The sequence below is a fragment of the Rhea americana genome, unplaced genomic scaffold, assembly GCF_003343005.1.
Source record: "Rhea americana isolate MKP2758 unplaced genomic scaffold, rheAme1 scaffold_191, whole genome shotgun sequence".
Taxonomy (NCBI): domain Eukaryota; kingdom Metazoa; phylum Chordata; class Aves; order Rheiformes; family Rheidae; genus Rhea; species Rhea americana.
In genome coordinates, this window is record NW_028186050.1 from 1,497,486 (window position 1) to 1,523,388 (window position 25,903).

Below are 25,903 nucleotides of genomic sequence, written 5' to 3' on the forward strand. Positions count from 1 at the left end.
TCATAACTTTACTTGAAGTATTAGGCTCTCTTGGAAGACATCTTACCGGAGGAAAAGATCGCAGGACTTTAACTCCATACTGAGCTGTTAGAGGATGAGGTGGATACATGCTTGAAAAATAGGAAAGGCCAGTTGGTGGGTCTGTTGGTGCCCAGCACAGAACATGGCTGAGCTCAGGTGCATCAGCATCAATTGTATGCCACGTAACCAGGTACTGAAAGAGCAGGTCAGACACACTATGAGTTTATAGGACTCAGTAAAGCCTGGGTAATACTCAGGCTGTAACGCTATAATCCAGCTTCTTAAAAGCATGGAAAATGATGCTACATTTTACTTTACAAAACTATTCATCTAAAGCATTTGTTCTTCCAGGGAAACCTAACTACYAGAATCACCTCACCTCCCAGATCACTGAATGAGCTTAGTGATGTAGAGTTACAAAAAGCATAATACAGCAGATCTAGCATAGGGAGAAAGAATAGAGGATGAGCCTTTTTATAACTGTCAAAAGTACAAATTATCTCTCATCTATCTACAGGTGATATACAGACTGCAGCTCTGATGAGACTGTCCTTCACGTGACTACAGTGCCCCACTGCAGATCAGCATGAGCCATTTCCTCCATTTTGGAGGGACTGCCTCTTTCGACACCAAGAAAATGGGTTAGACTTGAAATCAACTTCAGCAGAAGCTCATCACCATGATGAGTCCAGTGGTATTTTTACACGTTACGTGAAAAGAAGAGAAATAGTGGCTGTATTGAAACTAATGGGGTTTGGAATGCTTTACATATGGCAAGAATAGGTCMAATTCAAGATGTACAATCAGCTAGCTAGCTACACACTCATAATACTGTGCTTCTTGTCTCAGCATCCTATTTCCCTTCTCTACACTGAGTCATGCTTAGCACTAGAACACATTCTGCCTTAAATAAAAACCATATTTTCCAACAGATCTGTAGAAAACAGCCAATCTGAGGCTGCTAGAATATTAGTATTAACAAATACCTTTATTGCTTCAGGAACATCACTAACAGCTCCCGGGTCCAGCCGAACCAGGCGAGTTACTTCTGTTCCAATAGCTTCAGTGTTCTTAAATCTAAGTATAACCAGCAATATAAAACATTATTAATTAATTTCAACAATCTCTATTTGTCAGAAGATGAGAACAGCAAAAGGCAGGAAAGTACATGCTTAATAAACAAACAGCCCAACTATAAAATATTGTACATTGAGGAACCAATATGCTGTCAAAAGAGGATTCAGGAAGAACTAGTCCTCATCCAATGCCTTTGTATAAACCACAATTATTTCAGCCCACTATCAAATTCTTGGCTGAAAAATACTGTCTGAGATTCTATAGAAATCTGTGCTTAGAACTCTACTTGGCAAAAATCATTATTGTTGTAAGTGGGAAAGAATTTCCTTTCCCTTCTGTAGCCAACTATGCAAATTCCTCTGCTATACCAATTAAAGCACAAGCCAACATATAGGTAGAACACTTCATTTCAAGATGCTTTTAGCATTGTTTAAATGATACACCCATTAATGGGTGAAATATTCTTCAAAATTGATCATGATTCCTTCTGAAGAAAACAGCCTATGTGCCATGGTAGAGAAGGAATTCACTCCACTAGAGCCTGAGCCAAATGTGTATCTTATTAAGCAGTCTAATTCTTTTTATTCAAAGATCTCAGTCAGGTATGAAAAGATGTAAGACTGCAGTAAACAGGAGTAAGTGCCATCAGCACTTACAGTGTCAGCACTTGTTCAACCCCTAAGAAAGGCAGCAGGAATTTTATCAGTTCTTTCTTCTGAAATTTCTCACCTAGCAGGCAGCTGTACAGCAAGATGAGGAGAAATGCTCCAAGCCAGATTCACATTATCCTTCCATTGCTTCTCACTAAGACCGATATACTTAGACCTCCAGTTTGCCACACTGCTCTCTCCAGTCTGATCCAACTCTAGCTCAGGGGAAGAGAGTGGATTGTACCATGTGATTAAGCGTTCAATCTCAGTAGCCTGAGGGAAATGGATTAAAAACAAAATATTTTTTGAAGGAAAAAAAATACTCCACTTTCACTCTCTCACATTGCTTTCACATATTTATCCTGTAACAGCTTCAAGATCTCAAATTTGTGCAGTGCCCCTATTCTTCTGATGACCCACCAGCAACGAGAGCAGTAATGTTCTCCGCTTCATGTAGTACTTATGCAGCTGCGTCCCTCTGTTAGTCTTCTTGGACATCCCTTCAGGAAAGGATAAAAATATTTTCGGTGTTTTTTTCTTCATTATCTTAAATGTTGCTTTCAAACTGTCTACATCTCGCAACCTTAACACGAGCTAAAGGACTGAACCAGCATATGACACTTGTAAATTTAGACCAGAGTGACTTCAGAAAGTCAGCACTGCATCTACTCGTGCAGTTGTTCTCTAAACATATTGAGAATAACAGTCTATAGGGTTATTAGTTTAGTCAATGTTGCATCCACTTTAAAAGTACAGCACCCCACTAAAAATAAGAGCATATAGCTTATAGCTGTGCAAAAATACAGTTCACAATCTAATGCCATTCCGCTGCCCAGAAAAATCATTGGGTTACATGTGCACATGTAATGCAACTTATTTTCAGGAGTTCAATATATCTTGATCTCCACTCCTATCTTCTGCACTGCAGAGCTGAATGTTCTATTGAACAAAAAGCTCGTTTCAAAACTTTGCTGTTTGCTCCCAGTGAGGCACCATTCCCTCAACACCACCTCGAGCATGGCATTAACAATTAAATACTCTATCAGAAAAACAGGAGTCCAACACTAAAGGCAAATATTGGCTTTAAGTGACAACTGTGTATTAACCATGCTATGAAGCGGGATGCAATGAGCTTGTTGCAATTAAAGAGATACCTGATTTTTTAGATATGGTTGACATGCCACTAGATAAAGGGTAGGTATTTATCCATCCTTGCGTAGCCTGTTGCCGCGATCCAACGTTGATATCTAGGTTGCTCCTAGTGTCCTGATTATCTGACGATAGAACAAAAGACCTAAAGTAGAATCTACTCAAACCACCAACAGGTTTTTGGAACTGCATGTAAAAGAACTCACCAGGTGGCACTAGCTGGCTGGCTGTCAGATATTTTTTGTCTGAGAACATAGCTGTCCAAAACTTGATCAATATGCTAATATCCTCACGAAGCCTCTTTTCTCCTTGTGTAGGGAACTTTGAGGGACAACTTAAAGAAATCACACAAAAAATGTGAAAGTAAATGCAAAACAAAAAATCCCAAAACACAAGTCTAATTAAGCCATTCTTTCTTCTGACCAGAAGCTATGAGAACAAGCAGTCTATGCATCACTACATTTTATCCTCATTCCTTTATTCTGTCTGACTGAGTAAAACTTTCCTATTGAAACTGAAGATTAAGGCAGCAGCCTGTCAGCATCTTGGATTCACTTGGAATYTAGTATTACAACTGACTCTGACCTCCTGACATTGTCAGGCACTGCTGTCAATTGCATCATTTTCTATTATGCCCACGCCAAATGTGGAAAGTACATTTATCATCAGATTCTGTGAGGATAAATTTTAAAAGCTGTATCAAGCTACATTTCAGCCATACACTTTGCAAGAGCAATTCTTTTAAATCTTATAAATCTAGATATAGTTGTTAGCACAGCATAATCTCCAGAATAATGAGAGAAAGGAAAGAATACGAACTGTCCTGATGATGCTAGTTTATAAACCACATATAAATCTGGAGCTTATATCTAAGCCTCATCAAGATGGTTCATGAACTATACTGAGACACAAGAGAAAGAAAAGCCTTGTATTTAGTGGGTGAAAAAAGAAAGGAATAAATTAAATCACTACAAGAGAAAGCCAGTTGCTGCTTTGAAGAATCATAAAAGACTTAAGAAACTGTACACACAAACTTCCAGTGAGTAATTGCAAATAAAAAAAATACCTGAAATAATCAAAGGCAGTTGAATAAATCTTTTCTCTTAACACATTTCGAATAGTTGCATTTGGAACCACATCAGCATGCAGCAAAGACAACCCCAGTGTCAGCAACCTAATACAAAAAATATTTAGACCGTGAAATTTTTTGCATTTCCGTAATAGTCACAAATGCAATACCATACCAACTCTACTAATACCTATAACTCCATCCAACCCATACAAGGGGAAAAATGTCCATTTAACTGTCCTTGGCAAACTGTACTATCATCAGGATGTTCCTAAAGCTGTGGCTGCAGAACAACAGAAAGTTGAAGCCTTCAAGTCTCAAAAAGTGAAAACAATTGATGTAGAAAATTTTACCCAACTGATGCATTGCCTAGGTCCGTGACATAGGCAGTTCATTACATAAAATTATCCCAYGAAGTTTTCTGAAGCACTAAAAATGACTTTCAAGCTAATTTAGCTAGTTCTACTTTGAAAACAGAGCTTAGATTCTAAATCATTCCGCACTTTTAAAAGACTTTTCACCATTTGAGGCCAATGACAAGTTACACATTTGGTATTTAGCTCTTCTCTCTCCCCGCCTCCACCTCAACCTTATTTCCTTCAACAAAGAAAGAAAAAATACACTCACTTAAAACGTGGTCCAATTGCTGCCACATGTCGATTCAAACTGCCTTTCGCTCCTCCAATGTTCAAGGATAGAGACCGCTGGAGCAGGCTGGAGAAGATCTCTATTTGGTCAGAACTGCAATACTTGGCTATTTCAAATCTCTGCACAAGAAACTGAGAAGGAGAGATAGACATGCCATGCTTCCTTTGATTTTTTTTTCTCTCAAAGAAAATTGAGTCCTTTCTATTTCAGATATCTTTTTCCACTCCCCAATTACAATGTTGCTTTAAAAAACAGCATAGCTCCTGGTTTTAAGGCAGAGGCACTGCAGTCCCAAGCTGCGCTACCTCTCCAGAATTACAAGACCAAACAGTAGAGAGTAGCTTAATTACAGTGTCACTGCAATGTTATCGTAGATGCAACATTCCAGGAGAGAGTTACGTACATCTATCCAGATATAATGGGGGGTAACCTCTGGTGGACAAGGCCTTGGCTGGCTCTCTTCTGAGGCTGCTAATGGATCTGCTTCTTTCTGCTCAGCAGAAAACAGGCCAACTTTCTGCTCCACTGTCATTTGCCAGGCTCCTGCCATTTCCCGCATGAACTACAAAAAAGATCAGTGTTTCATGTTTAAAGAACATGTTCTTGTGTGTAAAGCACAGATTTTTTTTCCGAAGAGCACAGAAGGATCTGAATGATTCAATTAAAAAACACTGCAATGTTAATGGAGAGGCAGAGACAGGTCTATACACTCCACCTGAAATAAAGTGTTTCTTTCACATCTTAAATTACAAAGAGATGAAAACCTCTTCAGAAGTTCAGTCTGTAATGGAAAGACTACAGGCAACAACAGACAAGCTCTGTATTTTGCTGAGGAGACCGAACTGTTAATCACCTGGTGCTGTCCTTTCTCCCCCTCTATCAAAGGGCAGAGCCTCCAACATCACAGCAGCAGAGACAAATATATGCCACCTTCTCATGCACTTCAGGACAGTCTGGCTCATTAGCGCACACAAATGATGAACTGCACAAGAGAAAGCTCGCACGCATTCACTTTTGTCAACCCTGCTCTAAGGAGTAGAATCCTCTGGTAGAGGGGAAGCCCAGAAACTGAGGGTGCTCACCTGATCTCCTCAACAAGACACGCAGTAGATATTTCCCATAAAATTCAGAAAAAAATTTGGAATAAATTTTTAAGAAGTTAAGCCACTGCAATGTGCACATGGAACTGACCTACAAAAATTCAGATTGATGATTATTCCCAGCAAGGAAAACAGAGTGCTCACTCATTCAAACTATTTCCAAAGGCAGCTTTTTACATCTGTGTGTGATGAGTTGCTTTACTACTATTAGATTTGTCCCCCCTTCACAAAATACAGTTGGTCTAGCCTGATACAGGATTACGGTATCTGCAAGCCTATTTTTAATGCAAGGACAGAGACTCTGAATGATGCGAGGGGGCAATGATTTCCATTTGTTTTAAAATAGTATTATATAAATTTTAGCAGTTCAGGAGCCAATTCATGAGCAGTTAAAGTCCCTGTGCAGCAAAATCACTTCTACAGCTCAGACACTAACAACTTTTCTTGGCTATATCATCCCAGCTGCTCAGAGATCCATTTCCCACAGTCCACTTAGTGAGGGCATTCAGACTACCATCAATACATTAGCTTACCAAGAAACCTCTGCTCAACTGATTAACAATACATTTAACATCCTTATTTGACATGGATTCACAATAACTGTCATTCTCTTCATATTTTTCTCTCTTCCCCCCTTGCAGAGGTGGGGAAAGAATTGTTAAATAGCTTCCTACCGGCACTTCTATTCCATTCTTGGCAGCAAGTAGCCATTCCCAGCAAGCAATTGCTGTTTCCATGCCATGTTCATTGAACATTCGCAGGGGTCCCCAGCACAGATGATGAAGAAGCTGGGGATCACAGTCTGAAAACAAACATTCACACAGATTTCTCTAAAAGAATAAATAAGAAATACTTTTCACATCAGCATGAAATTGGTGTACAAAGTATGTGATAATCAATCCCTAATAAATAGCTTTTAGTTTGAGAGGCTTTTCCCTAAAATAAATATAGTTAAAAATTCATAGGGGTTTTTTTGTTTTTTTTTTTTTTTTTTTTTTTTTAATCATAGTTCTGCTACATATTGACACTTACTGGGTTTGCACATAGGTATTTTTTGTTGTTTATTACTCTTGGCATTCACAGCCAGAAAGCAGAATTCCATTTGGTTTTCATTACCTTTGCTGCTTATTAGCAGTGCAGTCAACTTAAACATGGCCTGAGTATAGAATTCAGTCTGGCCCAATTCAAGAGCATCATTCAGTTCTTTAACCATCAGTTTATTCAAGTCAGATGTTCGTCCTGTAGCATTTGAGAACTGAATCATTCCAGAAACCTGTAAAATATAATTCTTTTTTCAAAAGAGAGTAATATTTTCAGGAGCCCAGTGTGGGATCAGTTGTGTGCTGAGTAAGTAGATGACTATGAACAGAGACATCTTTCATTCCTACTTTGCTAAAGCTCCTTAGCTTTACCTACTAAGAACTCATTGCAAGACTAACAATAAAACGATCTGCTTAATAATCTAGGAAAGTTACACCCTTTATCTTGAAAGGGATTTAACTTTAAAGTCTATGCTTAAATGAACACAGAACCATAGAATAATTGAAGTTGGAAGGTATATTATCCCATGAAAAGCCATGCTGTGGTTGGTAAACACTCTACACTCATAAGAAATTCTCTGCTTACCTCTCCTGCATAGCGGTTGCGCAGGTTAAGAGAAGCCATGAAGTTGGAGTAGTCTTTCTTTACACAAGTAGGTCTTTCTGTCAGCTGGGTTGCCTATGACCAGATCACATACAGTTGTTTACACTGTACCATGCACATGTGTTTTTTACCATTTAAACCTTCAAATAAGATTTATGTTTAGTTTTCCTTGGGCTTATCATCAGAAGATTATGAGGACTGTTGGAAACAACAGTACCAGAACGAATAAAAACCAAATAAGGGACGTATGCATTAATTCCATAAATACAGTATGCAAGTCTATTAAAAAGGGAGGGGGGCATTATAAAAGGCATAAAGAAACATCTCTGGGGCTGCTGTTCCGCTTTCATGAACAGGTAAGGAAAAAGATAGAAGAGTATAAAAGATCTTAGTTGGTGGAACAGCTACAGTTTCATTCTCTTATTTGTCTTCATCTTACTTTTCAGTATTTTACAAATCATCATCATGATTGGGAGACAGAAAAAACAAAGCAAATGCTCAAGTACTATGACAAAAATGATTTAGAAACATTAGAAATTAGAAAATTCATATACTTAGCTATATTGAATGTTATCAAATTAACATGAAACCTATACAGCTACATGAACAAACAAACAAGAGCTATGTCTAATACTCACGCCCAAAGTGGTGTTCTGTCTGTTGTAGCCTGCGAAGTGCAGAATACTTTCTGTAGCCATAGCCAGTCCTGTGTGCTGGGACAAACCTGATACCCAGTTCTGATGTTTGTTTAAGTACTCCTGAGAGAAATAATTATATTTGTTGGAAAACTTGCATTTTTCTACAGATGGTAGCTCATAGTAAGTGGTGCATCACTGTGAACCACCAGAAAACTCAATTATACATATATTTGACAACAAACATTGTTTCTACACTTCCCTTTTAGGCATTGCTCTCCTGGCACTAGGAAACTAAGAACATCATCCTAAATACATAAAGAGCAAGATTCATTCCATTTTGTAAAAGGTAAGGTATCTGAAAGCTGATGGCTTCTTTAAAGGGAAACACTTTTCACAAAAAGTACTTTTCAAAAGGAAATGCTTTGGACTCCCTGGAAGATGGGAATATAATTAGTTATCCTTTTTCAAAAAGGAGAGTCCCTTGGTTTTTTAGGGAAAGAAATACAAAGCCCAGGTAGATTTGCAGTGCCTGAGACTATTCTTGAGCCTCCCCAAAAACCATTATCTGCACTAAGACAGGCTCTTGTAGGCAGAATATTAGTCTAACCCAGACTAATTTTTTCCAACTGCTCAGCAAAAGATTAGCAGAAGAGATCTGCATTTTACTGTAGCAAGATTTTGTTTATACAAAAGGTATTTTAGTACTTTTATTAGTACATCATCAGTAGTCTTTCGTAGCCTTTTCTAAGTCTTGTGATCACTTCTTATTGAACTCTGCCACATGCGAGCATCTACTACATCCATACTTTAATTCAAGCTTGCGGTTCACAATCTTCTCATATTAACAGTGTTTCTCTGCATTTCAGAAATGAACTGTAAATACTGGGAGGAAAAAAAAATCTTCTCAAAAAGGAACAAATTTTACATCCTAATTGCAAATACTTCTCACCAGCTGATATTTTCAGCTAATGCACCAGATATAATTGATCTTTGTCAGGTAGAGTATTCTATATCAAATTCTGATTTCTGAAGTCCATCCAGGACGATCAACTGTTTACAAAAATGTTATTTTGAAAATATTCAGGTGCAGACTACATACAGTCACATAAAAGTAATAATTAAAATTATGTCTTGCCAGTGTCATAATGGAAATCTTTAAGAGAAATTTAAAATGATGTTTAGAAAGCCTGAAAAATCAAAAACAACACACAATCTAGCTCTTAATTTTGGAGATCTGTAAAAATCTAATTCTTCCATAGATGTAGGCTCATTACCTGTAGATGAGATTTGGTAACAGAGGGAGCCCATTTCATTGCTTCTTGCAGAATCATTCCACAGCGTGCAGCAAAATCCTTCACTATACTCTAATTAAAAAAGCATCAATATTTAAAAAGCAGCACTGCCTTTAACGGTATAATAAGTAAAATTATATGAACTAAGACAGGTTTCAGCAACTTGATACAGTTAAAAGTTCCCTTAACAATGAAATATACCCTTGGTAAGCAAAAGAACTGTCACACTTTATGCCAAGACTCAGAAAAATATAAATGCCCAGTTGCCATTTTATATTAGGAAAATCTTACCCAAGGACACATTTTCAAAGTTGCTCAGAGTAATTTATCTCCAAGACAAAGAGTCAAGCATTATTTTGCTGTTTGATGTATCAAGAAGGATTACCTACCTCTCTGGCTTCATGTGTGTCAGGGACAGTTATTCTATATGGAGCATCTGGAATGTCATAGTATGGTTGGTCCTTGTGAATGTCCTAAACAAAGGCAGTGTCAAGTCTCAGTAACATAAAGTTGATCATCACTTACCCTGAACAATACAAGTGGCACTCTCTCTAAAGAGGAAGTCTGATTTACAAACCACTTTGCTAACATTTGGCTCTCAAAGTCAATCTGAATATTTTAAGAGACTTTTTTTTACTCCAGTGTGGTTCTCTGTATAGATCAATCTAAAATCTAAAAAAAAAAAAATCTAAGCCCTCTCCCCAACATTTAGTACTAAAATAAGCTTCTAGAAAGCATTTCCATCTTCAAAAACACTTGTATGTAATATTTTGAGTGTCCAAGGAATATGCATACATATACACAGATCAATGAGAAGATAACCTGAAAATCATAAAAAAAAAAAAAAAAATCTCAAATAAGACAGTTTGATAGTTTTAACGCAGAATTAGGAATCCTTTATTTTATTCTCAAACACTAAATTTGACTTTCTGAATCTCATTTGATAACTTTCAAGCACTACTTTTACTATCTATAGAATAGGGATGCAAACACACTCCTTACCTCACAGGAGTGCGTTAAGATCTAATAAGTTATTATTAATATTAAGATTATATAAATCTTAATGATGAAGGTTCCCCTCCTGTGGCACAAACAAACCAAGAACTCCAAAAAAATAAACCTCAAATAACTGCAGAACAAAGGAAAAAATTCAGTTCTAAGAAAAAGTGGGAAGGTATACTTGATAATTGTAACAGCATCAAAAGAAAAAGGAACTTACTGCACTAAGAGACAGTGACAGTGTCTGCAGAATATCTAGCATAGTCTTCAGCACAGTTCCACTCCACAGCAAGTGAGGAAATCTAGAGCAAGACAGGAAGCACACACACAATGACTATGAGGAGCTGAAGACGGAATTGTTTTTATTAAGAAACAGAGTTGCTCAAAGAGCTATCTATACACATCACTAGGTAAATTCATATACAACAGAAAGCACTAAGCTGCTCAGCACGGATCCAAAGCTCGCCAAGAACAAGCTAAGTGGAACTGTTTCCCAGAACTGAGGTACATGAGAGAAACACATCTGAGAGAAAAACAAAGTCAATGCAACACTTCAGATTAGACAACTCAGGCACTCACACTGCAGAGATGCAAAGGTTAAGAAAAATAACAGGTTGCTACTTTATTTCAGCATTAAAGTTTTGAAATAATTACTTCAGTAAGTAAAGCTTTACACTGCTACACTGCTATGCAAACAGAACACACTATGGTCTACTGTCCAGCAGAGGACACAGTTCATCATACTGCATTCAAAACACTAGAGCTTTTTTTTTTTTCTTTTCTTCTTTTTTTTTTTTNTTTTTTTTTTTTCTTTCCCTTCCTCCATCTGTGGGAATAGTATAAAGAAACTCACTTTAAGCAGGGGTTTCAGAGCCCAGGTAAAGACACTGTTGAATGATATTTTTCAAAGAAATGGTCTAGTAGAACCACCAGTCATGACATCCACACACCTGCCTTCCTCACTTTCATGAATATTCTCTAAGTAGTAAGTGTGGGAAAAAAAGCAACCAAGAAGTGAAATCTGTACTCACTTATCTACAAGACCAGACAAGTATTTGTCTGCAACTCTTCTTATCCTCTTGTGAATGTGATTAAAATTAACCAGTAAGAACTGAGCATGTCTCTCCAGTTCTTCTTCATTCTCCTTGGTTTTAGGCTAAAAACATTTCAAAAAGAAATACGAAGCATTTAAGGAAAAAGCTAAACACATCTTCATAAACTGAATGAGAACATTTGTACAAGCTTTAATTTTAGTTTCCAAGTAACTTACTTTATCAGCCATCATTGTCAGGAAAGCTTCAAACACTTTATCAGCAACAGCTATCACACACTGCATCATGCCTGAAGAATTGAGAGAAGTCACAGGTCTAGCTATCAGAATTGTATTTTAAATGTAATTAAAATGTAAAGGGTGTTTATGTTTACTCAGTTGGCGTTGAACAAAACTGTTTCAAAATAAACTCAGCTTTCTCTGGCAAAAATAAAACAACAGCAACCTACTGTTATTCATTTTGTTATTTAGTTCAGTTTGATTTGTTTTAGTTTTGCATGCCTGGAGACCACACTTTCTTGTATCTCAAGTTGCAAAATAACCTAGATAGATCATCTTACCAGATTTGTCTTTTTGAATTGCTTTATCCTCAAAATAGCAGAACATGACTTGGAAGCGATCTTGGTCAGTTGAACGCAACACCCTAAAAGGACAACAGTTTTGTGGGTTTTGGGGGAGGTTTTGGGTTGTTTAGTTTTTTTGTTTTCTTTTAAACACCTTCAACACAAATCTAAAGTACCTTTAACACCACAGTACATACCAAAACAAACAGTAATGATTCATTTTACAGTAATTTTGCAGTTCATTCTACATTGAACTAACAGGGCTCAGATGATAAGGAGCTGGTCTGCCACTGAGAAAATAACTTACACACCACCCGAGGGGGAAATCTGATGATGTACTTACATAATCACCACCAACACATAAACATGGTACAATTCCTGCATTTCTATAGGCAGGTGCGAGTGTTGTATTTGTACAAGATGCAAATACTATTTATTAAAGAACTGTTTCTAAAATACAGCCTGGAAGTCTCAGGAGATGTTTTGTCTTTATTGTTTAGTTACTGTCAAAGTAAGTATTAGATGGAGATGTTTCTTCCTACTTTCTTCACTGCCAGACCCTCACCTCAGCTTTCACATACAGATTTTTCTTTGAATAGCAGTAATCAATAAGCTTGTAAAGAATGAAAATCTGTGAATTGAGTAAATTAAATTCGTACAAAATAAACTACACTAGTGAAGGGAATAAAAGCACATTACAGAAATAATTCTCTCAGCTCCTCCATTACCATACTCTCACAGCACAGAAGAACAACACAAGACCTCAACTCTGTGCAGATGTATTATGCTTTCAAGACTATCCTTTCTAGGGCCCTTGTGTCCATCTTCAATTAGTACAGAGTAGTTCACATTTTTAAGATCCAGCTACAGCGTTCTRTCCTTTTATCCACCCTAAAGGAACTTCAGCACAGATGAATTCACAGTGTCAGTCTTCCATGGAGCTACTCTGACTCAAAATACCGATTACTATTTATCTTAATTTCTGGCAATCCTGACTTGAATATTAAAAAAAATAATAATAAAATAAAACCAAGCAAAAGGCCCAAAAGCTAAATACACAACAAAAATAAAAAAAAAAAAAAAAAAAAAAAAAAGTACATATATACCTCATATACTCAAGCCGGTAGACAGAAAGCAGATAGGTAGACATGGCAAAGTCCAACTTATTGATCAAGGCTGACACTTCTGGAGGAGGATCCAAGAGATTTATTATGGTACTCCGTAATTCATTTAATTCAGCCTAAAAATGAATACATTCAGTTACCTAAAGTGGGAGGACTATAATAGTTTGTGTTTTGAAAGCATTTGCTTTCCAGTTTCTGAAACTTCATGGGACTGTTGTGCTCTACTTTGATGTCACAGGACTAAACCTCTAGACACATGCACATTTCTATGTTATTAGAGAGACAGAACTATACCAGCAGTAAGCCAGAAGAAAAAAGATAAAAGCTCAAGTAATCTTTTTTTGAGCAGGGAGAGAGAATGAATGTGGTGTTTCCTTCCAAAGCTAGGGTTTTTTTGTTTTATATATATATAGTACAAGTTTTATCAGTCTGACACAGAATGGATGAGGTATATTATTAGAAGGCTTCCCTCTCCACACACACTTGTTTTCTATACTTAGCCAAAGCAGCATAGCTACCACATCAAACACATGTATTGTCACATTTGATGAAAATAAACCTAAGTCATTCATATACACTGTTGTCATAAAAGTAGCATGAAAACAAAACAAAACAAAGGAAAGAAAAAAATGTTTTTCACTAATAGGAGAAAGGTAAAAATATTATTGTATTATTGCAGAGAAGTATTTCTTCATTAATACATTATTTTAATACATAGAGGGTACAGAAGGACACAATAAAAAAAAAATTGATTCTTACGGAAGTCACAGTATCATTTTTCATGGCAGAATTGTATTGAAGAACAGATCGAAGAGGTTCTTTGCTGGGAAATGTGAGTAATGGAGATTTGGTGGCAATTTCACATACACCTTCATACCATTCTTCTGGCCACAGACCTGGAGCACAAGTGCAAAGATGAGGATGGGAGGAAGAAAAAAAGGATGTGTGTGGGGAATATGTTAAGCTGATACAGCTCAATGAACCATATTCAGCGATTACTATCATCATTAAACCAAACTGTTACCAGATCTTTAACAAGTCTAGCAGATTCACAAAGTTAATCAGCATTATCAAGCTTTGCACTACTACTCAGATCCAACTTTTTATGTACGTATGCACAAACACTCAGCACAAGTGGACTGCATTCCAAACCTAACAAAAACGCTTAGGTAACACCAAGTGAAACGTCTCAATGGGTAAGTTTCTACCTTGTTTCTACTTTACACCTCCCTATGTGTCTGATCTTCCCTTTCAGAAACCTAGCTATCAACACTTGTAAGTCATGGCTAACCAGCAGTACTAGCAGAGCAAACAAAAAAAAACCTAAAAACCAAAAAACAAAAAAAGCCTAAGTACAAGAACAAATCATACTGTGCTGAATCCCATGGCAAAACAGGACCAGGATGTAATCAAATTCTACTAGAAAACTGTCACTGACAGTAGTTTTTTTTTTACTAGAAAGCTGCTTACTTTATGCTTTGTGTCTGTAATCTTTCTTCAGCCTACTGCAAATGACTTTCACACAATTACACTTACATTCATCAAGAGTTTAAATCCAGGTATCAGTGCTATCCTTCTAGAATTTACACTACCTGATCCCTCCACAGCAAATCCCATCAGCACTGAATACAACCAGAAGTCACGGAAGAGCTTTTGCAGCCTGGGCTTGGCCTCCTTGATGGGTGGCAAGCGTCTAGTGAGCTAACAAAGAAATAAAAATTAAACTCTGAAGATGCTGGAGGTTACATAACTTAACTCCATGTTAATGAATCAGGTCACATACTTTAATTTAGTATGATTTCCAAAGGAAATATTGTCATCTAATTTCTAATAATAGATAAATATTGTTTTAAACTAACATTAAATTGCTGTTATTATATTGAAAAAAGTTTGATTTTGTTAGAATACCTTAAGTGATAATATTTGAAATACATAAAGCAAAATTTCACTTGGTTTTACACAAGAATATACCATATTGATGCATATTATCCTCTGAAGAGGACACAGTATCAGCATACAACTGCAAAGAGATCACAGCATCCTTTAAACGGTGACTTGAAGACAATACCATGCAGCTTTGTTTCAGTACAAATGAATGCAAAAAGAAAAAGTAATATTAGTCTAACATATTTTTGGTTGCTATTGTTTATTGGCTTTGCAGAAATATGTTGAGGCACCATTTGGGGATCTTTTATTGTTTGCACCCACGCACAAAATGACATCAGTCCTGGAGAATTTACTGTCTAAACAACGAAGCAAGAGAACATTATTTTTTAATACATCTAAAGTTGACACTTTTTGTACAAACAGCCACTAGCACTGGAGTACACTTTATACCCCCAGTCAACATGATATGCAATTTTATATAAATTTATAAAACAAATCAGATACTATGTGATCCTAAGAAGTGTTAGAAGTACATGCTGTATTTAAAAAGTGAAAGAAAAGGCTCATTAAATTGAGAGTTTTATCCAGTTCGACTGAACATGATTAATGTAAGCTTTATTAAGAAAATGTTAGATTGTAAATCTAAACCATAATCTAAGCTTCTATTTCAGTAAAATTAACCCAAGTTTAAGCTGGTGAAATGTGCTATACTAATAAGTTCGTTGTGCAAAGCAAATGTCTGCAACAGTACAACACTGACTATAGTAGTCTGATCATCCCAACCACTGTGGCTTCAATTCAGGATTCTGTGATTTAGGACATACAAAGAAAAAGATGCCTTCCAATCTCAGAGAGCATGAAGCAGCAGCAACTGGATTTTTACTACTCATAAACAGCCAAGTTTATGTGTGTGCTTGACTTTGAAACTTTACATGCACACCAATTTTTGCTCAAAGATTTTTCTCAAAAGTGAGCAAGTACCTGCAAAGCCATAGAAGTTGCTCAATGAACAACATACAATTCAGCACAGATCACTATGCAAGAGAAGGATTTTGGCTGACGAAGCGAGTTAGTGTTTGGTTTAGAGCATGTTTACTTTGGAGATGCACAAAAAACTAACGTCAAAGTTCAGCTTTAAATCCTTCCATTCCCCTTACATGAGCTAGTCAACACATCCTTTCTGTACAGTGGCTTAAAGGTAAGCTTCTTTTATGCCTTCTGTTATTTTAGTTCTATCTGACATAAAGACACATATATTGCAGTGGGGGGGAGGAAGGTTTTGCCTATATGAATGCAACTAAACAATAATTAAACTTTGTTGAAGATGAGAATATAAATTTGGGAACTACAGAAAGCAAATTCTTGTACTACAGAAGTAGAAAACACTCACTCATCAATAGTTACTGCATAAAGTACCATAGCCCTAAATGTTTTATTTCTGGGGTGGGGAAAGAAAAGCAATGAATTTATAAAGATCAAGAAAAATACTGGCTGAAGTCCTTCAGTCTCAATGCAAAACTCTTTAAAAGGCAGTTGCTAGTGATCCTTCATTATTACCAAAAAAAAAAAAAAAAGAAAAAGAAAAGTTTTTGATACGGAATAATCACCTTACATAGTTCTAAGACTGCAGGTTTAACAGGGAGAATTCAATAGATTAAAATTTTGCTTAACTACTTCAGTCCTGCTACAGCACATTGGGAAATATTTGTCTTCCCATGTTGGCTTTATTCACATTGATATAGAAAAATATATCTATACATTTCACATCTCTAAAACAGTTCTTTGGACTCTTTGCTAGTTCTAAAAACATTTTTATCAATACATTTATTAAGATTTTTGTATTGATAGTATTTTTTTTTTCCTAGATTATATTGTAGATTATACTGTTCACTTTTTTACTCAAAATAAATACTATCAGTAGAAACTGAGTTTATGAAGTCACCAAGTAACTTTCTAAACAAGGAATTTGTTCAGGTATCAGACAACCACTTTACAGTTTCAATTGATACAGAATTATTACGTTCTTATATTTTGATTCGATATTTCTTCGATTATCCTATGAAGGATTGCATCTTTTTAAGGCCATAAATTATTACAATCCATGACTACAGCAAAAAGTCTCTCAGACTCGCTCCTAGCTACAGTGTTCCATAGCTGAGGAAGGCTGAATCACTCTCCTCACCTAATACGCATCTAAGGCGTAGTTTTTGGCTTCAAAAACAGAATCACAGAAAAATGCTACTGCTCAATATTCAATAGACAAACAGACTATGTTTTTCTTTGGAAAAAGGAGTTTCTACTTAAATAATTTCTCAAACAAAATAACTGAGGTCAGAATAACATTAAGACTAGAGAAACAAAATTCTAAATCTGAACTTAAATAGACCTCATATCATGAAGAAAAAGAAAGTACTACATATTGTGCAGTCCTCCAGAAAGTAAACATAACCAAATACTAAGCAGAATCAAGAGAATCATTCATGGAAGAGTGAGATTAGCACACCACAGTTGTTAAAGCTGTGCACAGTCAAGGAGTAACACACCTTAATAAGACACGGCCAAGACATGCTTACGCCTAAAACAAGGTAGCCAATCCCACTAAGGCTGTTCAGTACAAACGCATGTCTTTTTCCAGGTTTTGTTGTTAGATCTACAAATCTCCCTTATTCCATCCAGTTTCAGCCTTGCCCTTCAAAGAATACTCTCATAATACTCCAACTACTTTTCCTGTAGCTACACAATATACATTTTTCAAATTCTTCTGTATATTCCAGCCTTCCAGTATGCCCCTTTAATGAATGTCTAGTCCCTCCTTTTCCCAAGCTCCAAGCTTTGGAGCTAGCTTCACATCTACTTGCTAGCCTACATTAGTAAMACAGTCAGTATACTTTTTAAGTGTTACTGGTTTATAAATCAAGAGTCCTAGATATTTTAGGTAACCAGTCTGTTGCTGTCCGAATGTCAATAACTACTCCTCCTATGGCAAGAGGTCAACAGATCATTTGGCAGACTTGAGACATTGCATAAGCAAAAATGTTTTAGCAGTAAAACTAATTAAGCTCTGTACCAGTAAAAGTACTGTCAAATAAGGTAACTATAGATCTTATGGTCTGACAGAATTCAAAGTGAACCTGAAATTTTCACTGAGAGAACAGGCAATTGTGAAATGTAATTACCATACACCTCCTCAATTACGTTATGTTGTCTTCCAGCTTTTAACCTCTCAGAATGAAGCTCCTACTTCATTTGTTTGCCCTCACTCTCGTTATAACCTCCACATTTTGTGGAATCAAGGACTTCAATGAGCATTTTGAAAGCCTTAAAGATGCACATCCACATGAAAATGAGACCTATGATATGCCAAACCTTCCACTGGAGTTCCACAGAGAAAACACTATCACTAATGATCTGATTCCTGAAGAGGAGGAGGAAGAGGACTATCTAGACTTTGAAAAGATATTGGGTGAAGATGACTACAGCGACATTATTGATGCTGGTCCATACATGATTTCTGAAATCCAGCAAGGAAATATTCTTGAACTTTTCCAAGGTAAAACCAGGATCCAGCGCCTCAATATCCTCAATGCAAACTTTGGCTTCAACCTTTACCGAAGCGTGGCAGACAAAGCCAACTCTTCAGAAAATATTCTGATGGCTCCTGTTGGCATATCCACTGCAATGGCTATGACTTCCCTGGGACTGAAGGGTCATACTCACCAGGAAGTGTTATCTGTTCTTGGCTTTGAAGACTTCATTAATGCCAGCACTAAGTATGAGCTCATGACTGTTCATAATCTCTTCCGCAAACTTACCCATCGGCTTTTCAGACGCAATTTTGGTTATACGCTGAGGTCTGTCAGTGATCTTTATATTCGAAAGGACTTTTCTATTCTGAATGATTTCAGAAACAACATGAAAACATACTACTTTGCTGATGCTCAACCAGCTGATTTTTCAGATCCTACCTTCATAACGAAAACCAACGAGCGTATCTTGAAGCTGACGAAAGGATTAATAAAGGAAGCTCTTGTGAATGTAAACCCTACAACACTGATGATGATTCTTAACTGTCTTTATTTTAAAGGTAAAAAACTTTTATTTATTTCAATTTTTAGCAGTGGATTATCTCAGGTTGCAATGAACTGCATACTTCACTAGAAATCCAAGACTGAACTTAAATCTAGTCTAGAGCTCAAAATAACCTATCGTTGCCCTAGTTAAGAAGAATCTGTATCGTAAGTCCATATTTTGCATGTTTCTCTAGCAATCTGATGTTCCAATCATGCCCTGAAGTTACAGTGGGTACTGTGCCAAGACAAAAAACACTTCACTCAAAAGCTTATACTCCAAAAGGAAGACAAAAGACAGATGAATGCAGAATAGCCTCAGAAAGCATAAAAGTTTTGTAAGAATCCCTTGGATGGTGAAGTTATTACTTTACACATGAGTTTACATTATTAATCTGATTTGTTCCTGGTTCAGGTTATTGGCTTCAATGAAATTCTATTAGTTGATTTCTATTAAAGCACTTATTAATCCTGAATACTTCAGAAATGTTAAGAATTATCAGTTTTGAAGAATTTTAGCTTAACATATGTAATTTTATATCATCAGAATGTGACGCTTGCCAACAGGCCTATTCAGGGGACTGAAGAAACTAACCAAAACAGTCCACCACTAAAACTAAAAACAAATGCACCCATTCCTTGGAATATTTTGGTAAATTCAGTACAGACWGTCTGCTGACACGGGCTCCTACGGGTTTGATTATAGGCTGAACAGTTAAAGAGGCTTGGGATAAAGACCGTACAATGTATTGCTATTAAAAATCCTTATTTTCAATTCCCTAACATTTAAATTAATAGCTTGTAGTGAGATTTTCAATGCTGATTATCTACATCAGGTTGAAAGTTTGACAGTTTTTCAACAAATTTCTTAAATCGTATTAAGTCAGCCAAAGGTGGGAGGTGAAGTAAAACATCAGTAGGGAAAAACAGTGTGCCACAAAAGGATAGTAATGTCTGCAAGTCCAAGACGCTCCTTTCCGTAATCTAGAAAACGGCTTCCTTGTCCTGATTATGTCCCTGCTTCCAGGAAACACATGCTCAAGGGCTCTCTTGCACCTTCTTCGCATTTGATCTTACAATAGTGTTCTTACAAGTTTACGTAACACATCTTTCTCACTTAAAAGGCATTACTTCCTTGAATAATGCTGCTTGTCCTTTTAAAAGTTCTGGACCAGTCATTAGTATACAATCCAAGTAATCCCATGATTTGAAATGACCGAACATATTTGTATCCTTAAGTACACCTCTGATAATCYGATCTTAATAAACATATGGCTTTACTGATCATTAAAAAAGAAATACCCAAAGTGAAGCAGTTCTATTACTTTTTCCCTATTTGGTCAAATCTAAAGTATCTTTTGTTTTACAAGACATACTCTGATCAATTATTAAATACTTGCACTATCTTAGAAAACAAAAACATCAGGCAAAAGTAGATAAGAGTTTCCTATGGAAACGCTTGAATCATCAAGCCTGAGAACACTTTAGGTTAATTCTCTTTCCCCAAAGGTGCCACAAAAGCCTGATAGTCCAAACTGCCTTGTCTATCCAGAATGCCATAATTTCTGCTGAAGGCCATTACTTCTAAACCTCAAAACCTGAAAAATTATTTTCATACTGATGTGTCTCATTCTTTCATCTTACAGCCACAGTCTTTTGGCACTTCTGCTTCAAACTGGAATCAATCTTTTAAAAGCAAGTTGTGTTCTTGGGTTTCCCTATTTCCCCACCATTCTTCCTGGACATGATGATTTTTGTCCACATCTTTCCATTTACAATATTTACACTGCTTTTATCATTAGAGACAAGCTTTGTTAAGCTCTCGGAGGTAAGAAACCTACGAGTATCCTCAGTTACACCCAGATGGCCAGTACCACACAAAATATTGAGTAAGAGGATACTTCTCAAACACAACAGAGTCTCAAAACTCCTTTAATGATAAATACGATCGTAAAAGCGCTGGAAGCCATTCAGTCTTAGGTAGGAAGCAAGTTTTATCCTGCATAGGTGTTCAGTCTACCTCCAACTGAGATCTATCTCCTCCATCTCCTGAACATTCATGTATGAGCTTCCTGCCAAGTGCCATAATTGCTCCACTGAGATTCTCATCACGAATGCAAGGGATAAATCAATCAGTGGAGACAACTTCTGCCACTGCAAAAGGATCCAAAAGACATCACGGTGGGAAGATTCAAAATAGGAATTTGTAAAAGTCTGTGAAGTGTAAACTGGCTACAGTTAAACCCAGTTGATCACAGAGCTCCTGCTGGAGAACAGTATTTTATCCCAAGACACAAACACTCACCAAAGTGAAGTCAAGAGAAACGTTTCTCAGCTCCTCACTTTCACTAGGAAGAGCTGAGATCTTTGAACATCTCCCATTCCTAACAAGTTGACAGTGTTGATGAAGCTCCCCTGGCCAACAGATTCTTCAAGTCATTAGCTAGAGTCCTCACACTTCTGAATGTTGGTCCCCCCAAAACAGCCAGATGTTGTTCTTCCCTAACAAGTAAGACAATTAGGCCAGGCCTAACTGGGCATGGCACAATTCACTTTATATCCCATTCCCTTAAGAGTACTAACCATAGTCTGATCACTTCTCAAATTGCTCCTTTTCAGTTTGAAATAACAAGAAACTGTTAGAATGCAAACTGGACTCAGGTCTTTTTTTTTTTTCCCCTTTGGTTACTTTACAGTCAGTCAGGCAATTCAATTAAGGATCTTAGAATTGCTTGCAATCTTTTTTTAAAAGATACTAATTAACATTTAACTTGTAGTCTCTCCACGCAGTCGCATCCAAACTCCCCATGTATTTGCTTGTCAATGGTGATCTAAAATCCAGAGTTCTAACAGGAAATACCAATAGCCTTATGTGCACTATAAAATTCTAACTCTGTCTACTGATTAAAGAATAATGTTTTTTCCAGAGCCAATTTTGAAGAGAGTTTTAATAACATTGCTTAAAAAAACCCCAAACTTCTTTTATATAGCCAATAAATATCCAGGAATATTTATTATTATAAATATCCAGGAAATACCCAAAGAATCCCCACATAGCATGATTCAAGTCCTGACGGAAGAGTCCTCTGGCCTGTAAAAGGAGTGGGATTTAATTCTTTTGGCCCAGTCTGTTAGATGACCAACACTCTCAGGTGCGTTGAAATCAAATCAAAGCAGTTCAGAGAATTAAGCAGTCAATATTCAAACTCTTCAAGATGTCTTAACATGAAAAGTTAATTCACTCAAATGAAACAAGTCATGATAAAGCCTTCAGCATATTATCTTTTWAAAAGTATGCAAAATGAAAAAATTGTTACTTAATTTGATGCAATAATAACACATTTTAAACAGATCATTTCAGCTATCAGATCCCTCATTAAAAAATAGCTGTCAGTCATTCTATTAGGTGCAAGATCTAACAGATGTTTTGTATCTGTTTAAACTCTAATTTCTAGATTCTCTCTAGAAAAATGGTACACAAGCCCACTTGGATGTCCAGTTTGTGTTTACCTACTTATCTAATTCAGAACATTCAAATGATACAAATGTTAAGTTAGAAATAAAGTCAGGAATTTTAAAGTCACTATACAATCTGTCATCTTCTTTAGGCTTAGTAAAAATTAAAAATACACTACAGTATTTTCAAATTCACAAGCTCTTATTCTGGGAATATTTTATTAAACAAGGTTCTTAGGATGTTTTGTTTATCTGYTTTCTGCCTTGTGTTAACAGGAACATGGGAAAATAAGTTTCCAGTGGAAATGACAACCAAGAGAAGTTTCCGACTGAATGAAAAACAAACAATAAAGGTTCCTATGATGCAGACTAAAGGGAACTTCCTTGCTGCTGCAGACCCTGAGCTAGACTGTGGTGTGATACAGCTCCCGTTCGTGGGGAACATCAGTATGCTGATTGTACTTCCACACAAGCTCTCAGGCATGAAAGCCCTAGAAAAACAAATAACACCTCAAGTGGTTGAAAAATGGCAGAGGAGCATGACAAACAGGTATCTGCTGAAAAGTTAGTCTTAATATACTATCTTGATGAGACTGGCAAGGGTAAGTAAATGACACAGAAGAAAACATACGGTATTTTGATTAAAAACATTAACTAGCTCTAAATCAAAAATTAAAAAGAAAGGGTGGATTTACTGGGTTAAGTATCAGGACCAATGATATACTAGAATTTAAACACCAGCAAGAAATCAAGGGAGGTGAAGGCAGAAGTTTCTAACAGAGCCCCGTTGTTCTTGCTATTAAGAATTTAATTTTGTGAATTAAAAAAAAAAAGTTCTTACTGAAAAGTTTGCAAAGAAGAGAAAAAATAGCAGTGTGATAATAGCAGGTTATTTCTGCAGAACAATCTGGATCATATGGTACGTAGCCTATGTTCATTTCAGCAACGTGTATCAACACATCTGGAACGTAAGGTCATACGCTCAGTAACTAACAACACAGACCACAACTATGGGAGAGGATAAAAAATTATGTAGCCTGTCTTATGGAAGATGTCAGACTAGATACTGAGAAGCCAACCTATTTCTACTGTATAGAAGTAACAAATCTCCGATTCAGTACTCCTGAAAAATCAGATAGTTCAACAGTTATTACAAGCATGTGCAACTATGTACTGAAATGCTCAGAGCCCTGTATCTTGTAGCCACAACTGATATAAAGCATCACAAGCATTATATTGACAAACTAACAATATGGGTAGGGGGACTTAAAATTAATGTTGCCCAAGTTTTGTATGTGAAAATACAGTATAAATTCTTGTATATGCTTTAGTCTTGCTTGGTGAAAACGACAGAAAACTCAGACACATAAAGCAAAGGAATAACGCAAATATGTATTTTCCCCAATRATTTTTCATTTTTGTCTTTGCTAGAACAAGAGAAGTGGTTCTGCCTAAATTTAAATTGGAGAAGAGCTATGACTTGATTGGTTTTCTGAGATCCATGGGAGTAGAAGAACTGTTTAATGAAAAAGGCGACTATTCTGGTATATCAGAAGAAAAAGTCACTATTGACAGGGTACTTACTCTTCTTCTATTTTCRTTCCCTTACTGATTAAAATGTATCATCTGAAAACATGGCAACACTGTAACAATAATTCACAGTTTGATAAGCCAAAATAATATACTATCCTGTCTTTCCTGGAGAATGCAGGAGGCAAGACAGTGTCCCTGTATGTACTTGTACTCTGGTTATATAATGACAATATGCTTAATTGGATGTCAAACTTACTAAAAGCATTGTGGTCATTCAGTCAGAAATAGGCCTATTCGGACACCAAACCCAAAGGAGTGTTGCCACACAGGAGCCACCACCAAAATTGCCACAAGGGAGCCAAATGCAGGATGGGGGATGAAAAAAATTCAATGGAGGAATGCTGTGAGCACATGATTTTGAGTATACTGAAGAGACCTTCTATGTCCTTTTTTTCCCCCCCCACAGTTCAATCACCAAGGCACAATCACTGTGAACGAAGAGGGCACAGAGGCTGGCGCAGTAACCAACGTGGGGTTCATGCCTCTTTCTACTCAGATTCGCTTTATTGTCGATCGACCCTTTTTGTTTCTAATCTATGAACATCGTACCAGCTGCCTTCTGTTCATGGGCAGAGTTGTCAACCCTGCCAAGTCTTAAAAGCGAAGATCTCCAGCATGATCTTACACACTGGCTCTATGATTATACATTAATATACCAATATCGTAAAGGAAATTTTATTGTCATATTACTTATTACAAATGCCACTGCTATCAAAACAAAATATTGTATCTGCGGATAGTTTCACATGAATGGACTCATAGCAGTAGGTGATTTGACTGCAATTTTAAATAGTTAGTACCATGTATTGATATAAATGTATTGAAAAAAATCACAAAGTAATTCACCCTTCGTTTTCTAGTTCAGTGTATAAAATGTAATCAATAAAATATTTAGACTATCTGGATGCTTAAAGTTTAGCTCTAAATTTGTGCTAGAGTGCCTATTTTTAGGAAATAGAAACAAGCAATTCCTGAATACCTGACTGGTCTTAGAAACCTAAACCTTTGCTGGGTATTTTATATAATCTAACTTGAAAAAGAACAGTTATCTGCATTCTTGTTTTTGCTTGCAYCATTTAATATTCAACAGATTTATAGAACCTTGTTGATCAGTGGCCAAACAGAAGGAGATAAAATGTCTTGGAGGAATGAAACATTCATGGAGCCACTATTTTTCCCCAGCTTAACTTCAATGATTTCAAAGTCCTCCTCTGCTCTTCATCAGTACAAGGAATACCAGAATTAGGCCAAACAGGTAAATTAAAGATCCTTAGAATATCTTATATTGAATAGATGCTCATTTCATGAGTTCTGTATTGCCTATTCCTCTCTACCACAAGTGATTTCTAGCAACTACAATGTATGTTAAGGGTTCAAATATGCTCGCCAGACTCCACTTTATGAACAAAATCTTGTATGGCTTACTTGAACGACTCAAAGCCTACAGCCTTAGGATAACAATATGCACACAAAACACAAATTCACTTCTCATTTGAAAAAGTAAAAATTTTTCTGCCTTCTGTAGCATATTGCTACCTGCTAGAGGAAGAGTTACAGCTTACGTACAAGTTATTACAATGAATGAACATAGTAATCTCTCATACTTTCCTCTGCATCATACGTTTTAAAACACRTGCCTTACAATCTAGTAATTTTTTACTGTTTGTAGCATCAAATACTACATGCATCTAAATATGTTTATATTTTCAATYTGTTTCACATTACCAAAAATATGCAAAATGAGCTACCAACCGACAGTTATTTTAAAGATCAAAAAAATTTTCAAAAGTTGTTTTCCAATATTGGGTTTAATTTACTGGTTTCATTTTGCTTTTACATACYGCCATTTTTAATTTTGTATCTATTGCAATTACT

The 25,903-nt window shown here is 36.4% G+C and overlaps 2 protein-coding genes across 4 annotated transcripts in view; one reads left to right on the top strand and one right to left on the bottom strand.

The window, feature by feature from the left end:
- The window catches only part of PI4KA (phosphatidylinositol 4-kinase alpha), a 60,771-nt gene that overhangs the window by 13,399 nt on the left and 21,469 nt on the right, over nucleotides 1-25,903 (bottom strand). For both annotated transcript variants that reach the window (XM_085302746.1, XM_085302745.1), the window contains exons 19-40: nucleotides 14,618-14,726; nucleotides 13,785-13,921; nucleotides 13,008-13,141; nucleotides 11,899-11,981; nucleotides 11,558-11,628; nucleotides 11,319-11,443; nucleotides 10,508-10,589; nucleotides 9,678-9,761; nucleotides 9,271-9,360; nucleotides 7,997-8,116; nucleotides 7,341-7,433; nucleotides 6,831-6,987; nucleotides 6,389-6,516; nucleotides 5,018-5,176; nucleotides 4,594-4,745; nucleotides 3,964-4,071; nucleotides 3,104-3,231; nucleotides 2,903-3,022; nucleotides 2,169-2,248; nucleotides 1,828-2,021; nucleotides 1,008-1,098; nucleotides 47-214 (exon numbers count right to left, since the gene is read on the bottom strand). In XM_085302746.1, the coding sequence (XP_085158872.1) occupies nucleotides 47-214; nucleotides 1,008-1,098; nucleotides 1,828-2,021; nucleotides 2,169-2,248; nucleotides 2,903-3,022; nucleotides 3,104-3,231; nucleotides 3,964-4,071; nucleotides 4,594-4,745; nucleotides 5,018-5,176; nucleotides 6,389-6,516; nucleotides 6,831-6,987; nucleotides 7,341-7,433; nucleotides 7,997-8,116; nucleotides 9,271-9,360; nucleotides 9,678-9,761; nucleotides 10,508-10,589; nucleotides 11,319-11,443; nucleotides 11,558-11,628; nucleotides 11,899-11,981; nucleotides 13,008-13,141; nucleotides 13,785-13,921; nucleotides 14,618-14,726 (2,613 nt within the window). The remainder of the gene's footprint in view (nucleotides 1-46; nucleotides 215-1,007; nucleotides 1,099-1,827; nucleotides 2,022-2,168; nucleotides 2,249-2,902; nucleotides 3,023-3,103; nucleotides 3,232-3,963; nucleotides 4,072-4,593; nucleotides 4,746-5,017; nucleotides 5,177-6,388; nucleotides 6,517-6,830; nucleotides 6,988-7,340; nucleotides 7,434-7,996; nucleotides 8,117-9,270; nucleotides 9,361-9,677; nucleotides 9,762-10,507; nucleotides 10,590-11,318; nucleotides 11,444-11,557; nucleotides 11,629-11,898; nucleotides 11,982-13,007; nucleotides 13,142-13,784; nucleotides 13,922-14,617; nucleotides 14,727-25,903) is intronic.
- Nucleotides 16,070-25,435, top strand: SERPIND1 (serpin family D member 1). Of its 2 annotated transcripts, XM_085302743.1 has the most exons (5): nucleotides 16,070-16,110; nucleotides 18,125-18,996; nucleotides 22,712-22,985; nucleotides 23,867-24,011; nucleotides 24,435-25,435. In XM_085302743.1, the coding sequence occupies exons 2-5, from the start codon at nucleotides 18,141-18,143 to the stop codon at nucleotides 24,624-24,626; spliced, it is 1,467 nt and encodes a 488-aa protein (XP_085158869.1). In that variant the 5' UTR covers nucleotides 16,070-16,110; nucleotides 18,125-18,140; the 3' UTR covers nucleotides 24,627-25,435. The 2 variants fall into 2 exon arrangements, with proteins under 2 accessions (XP_085158869.1, XP_085158870.1); XM_085302744.1 differs by lacking the exon at nucleotides 16,070-16,110 and having other exon boundaries at nucleotides 18,121-18,996.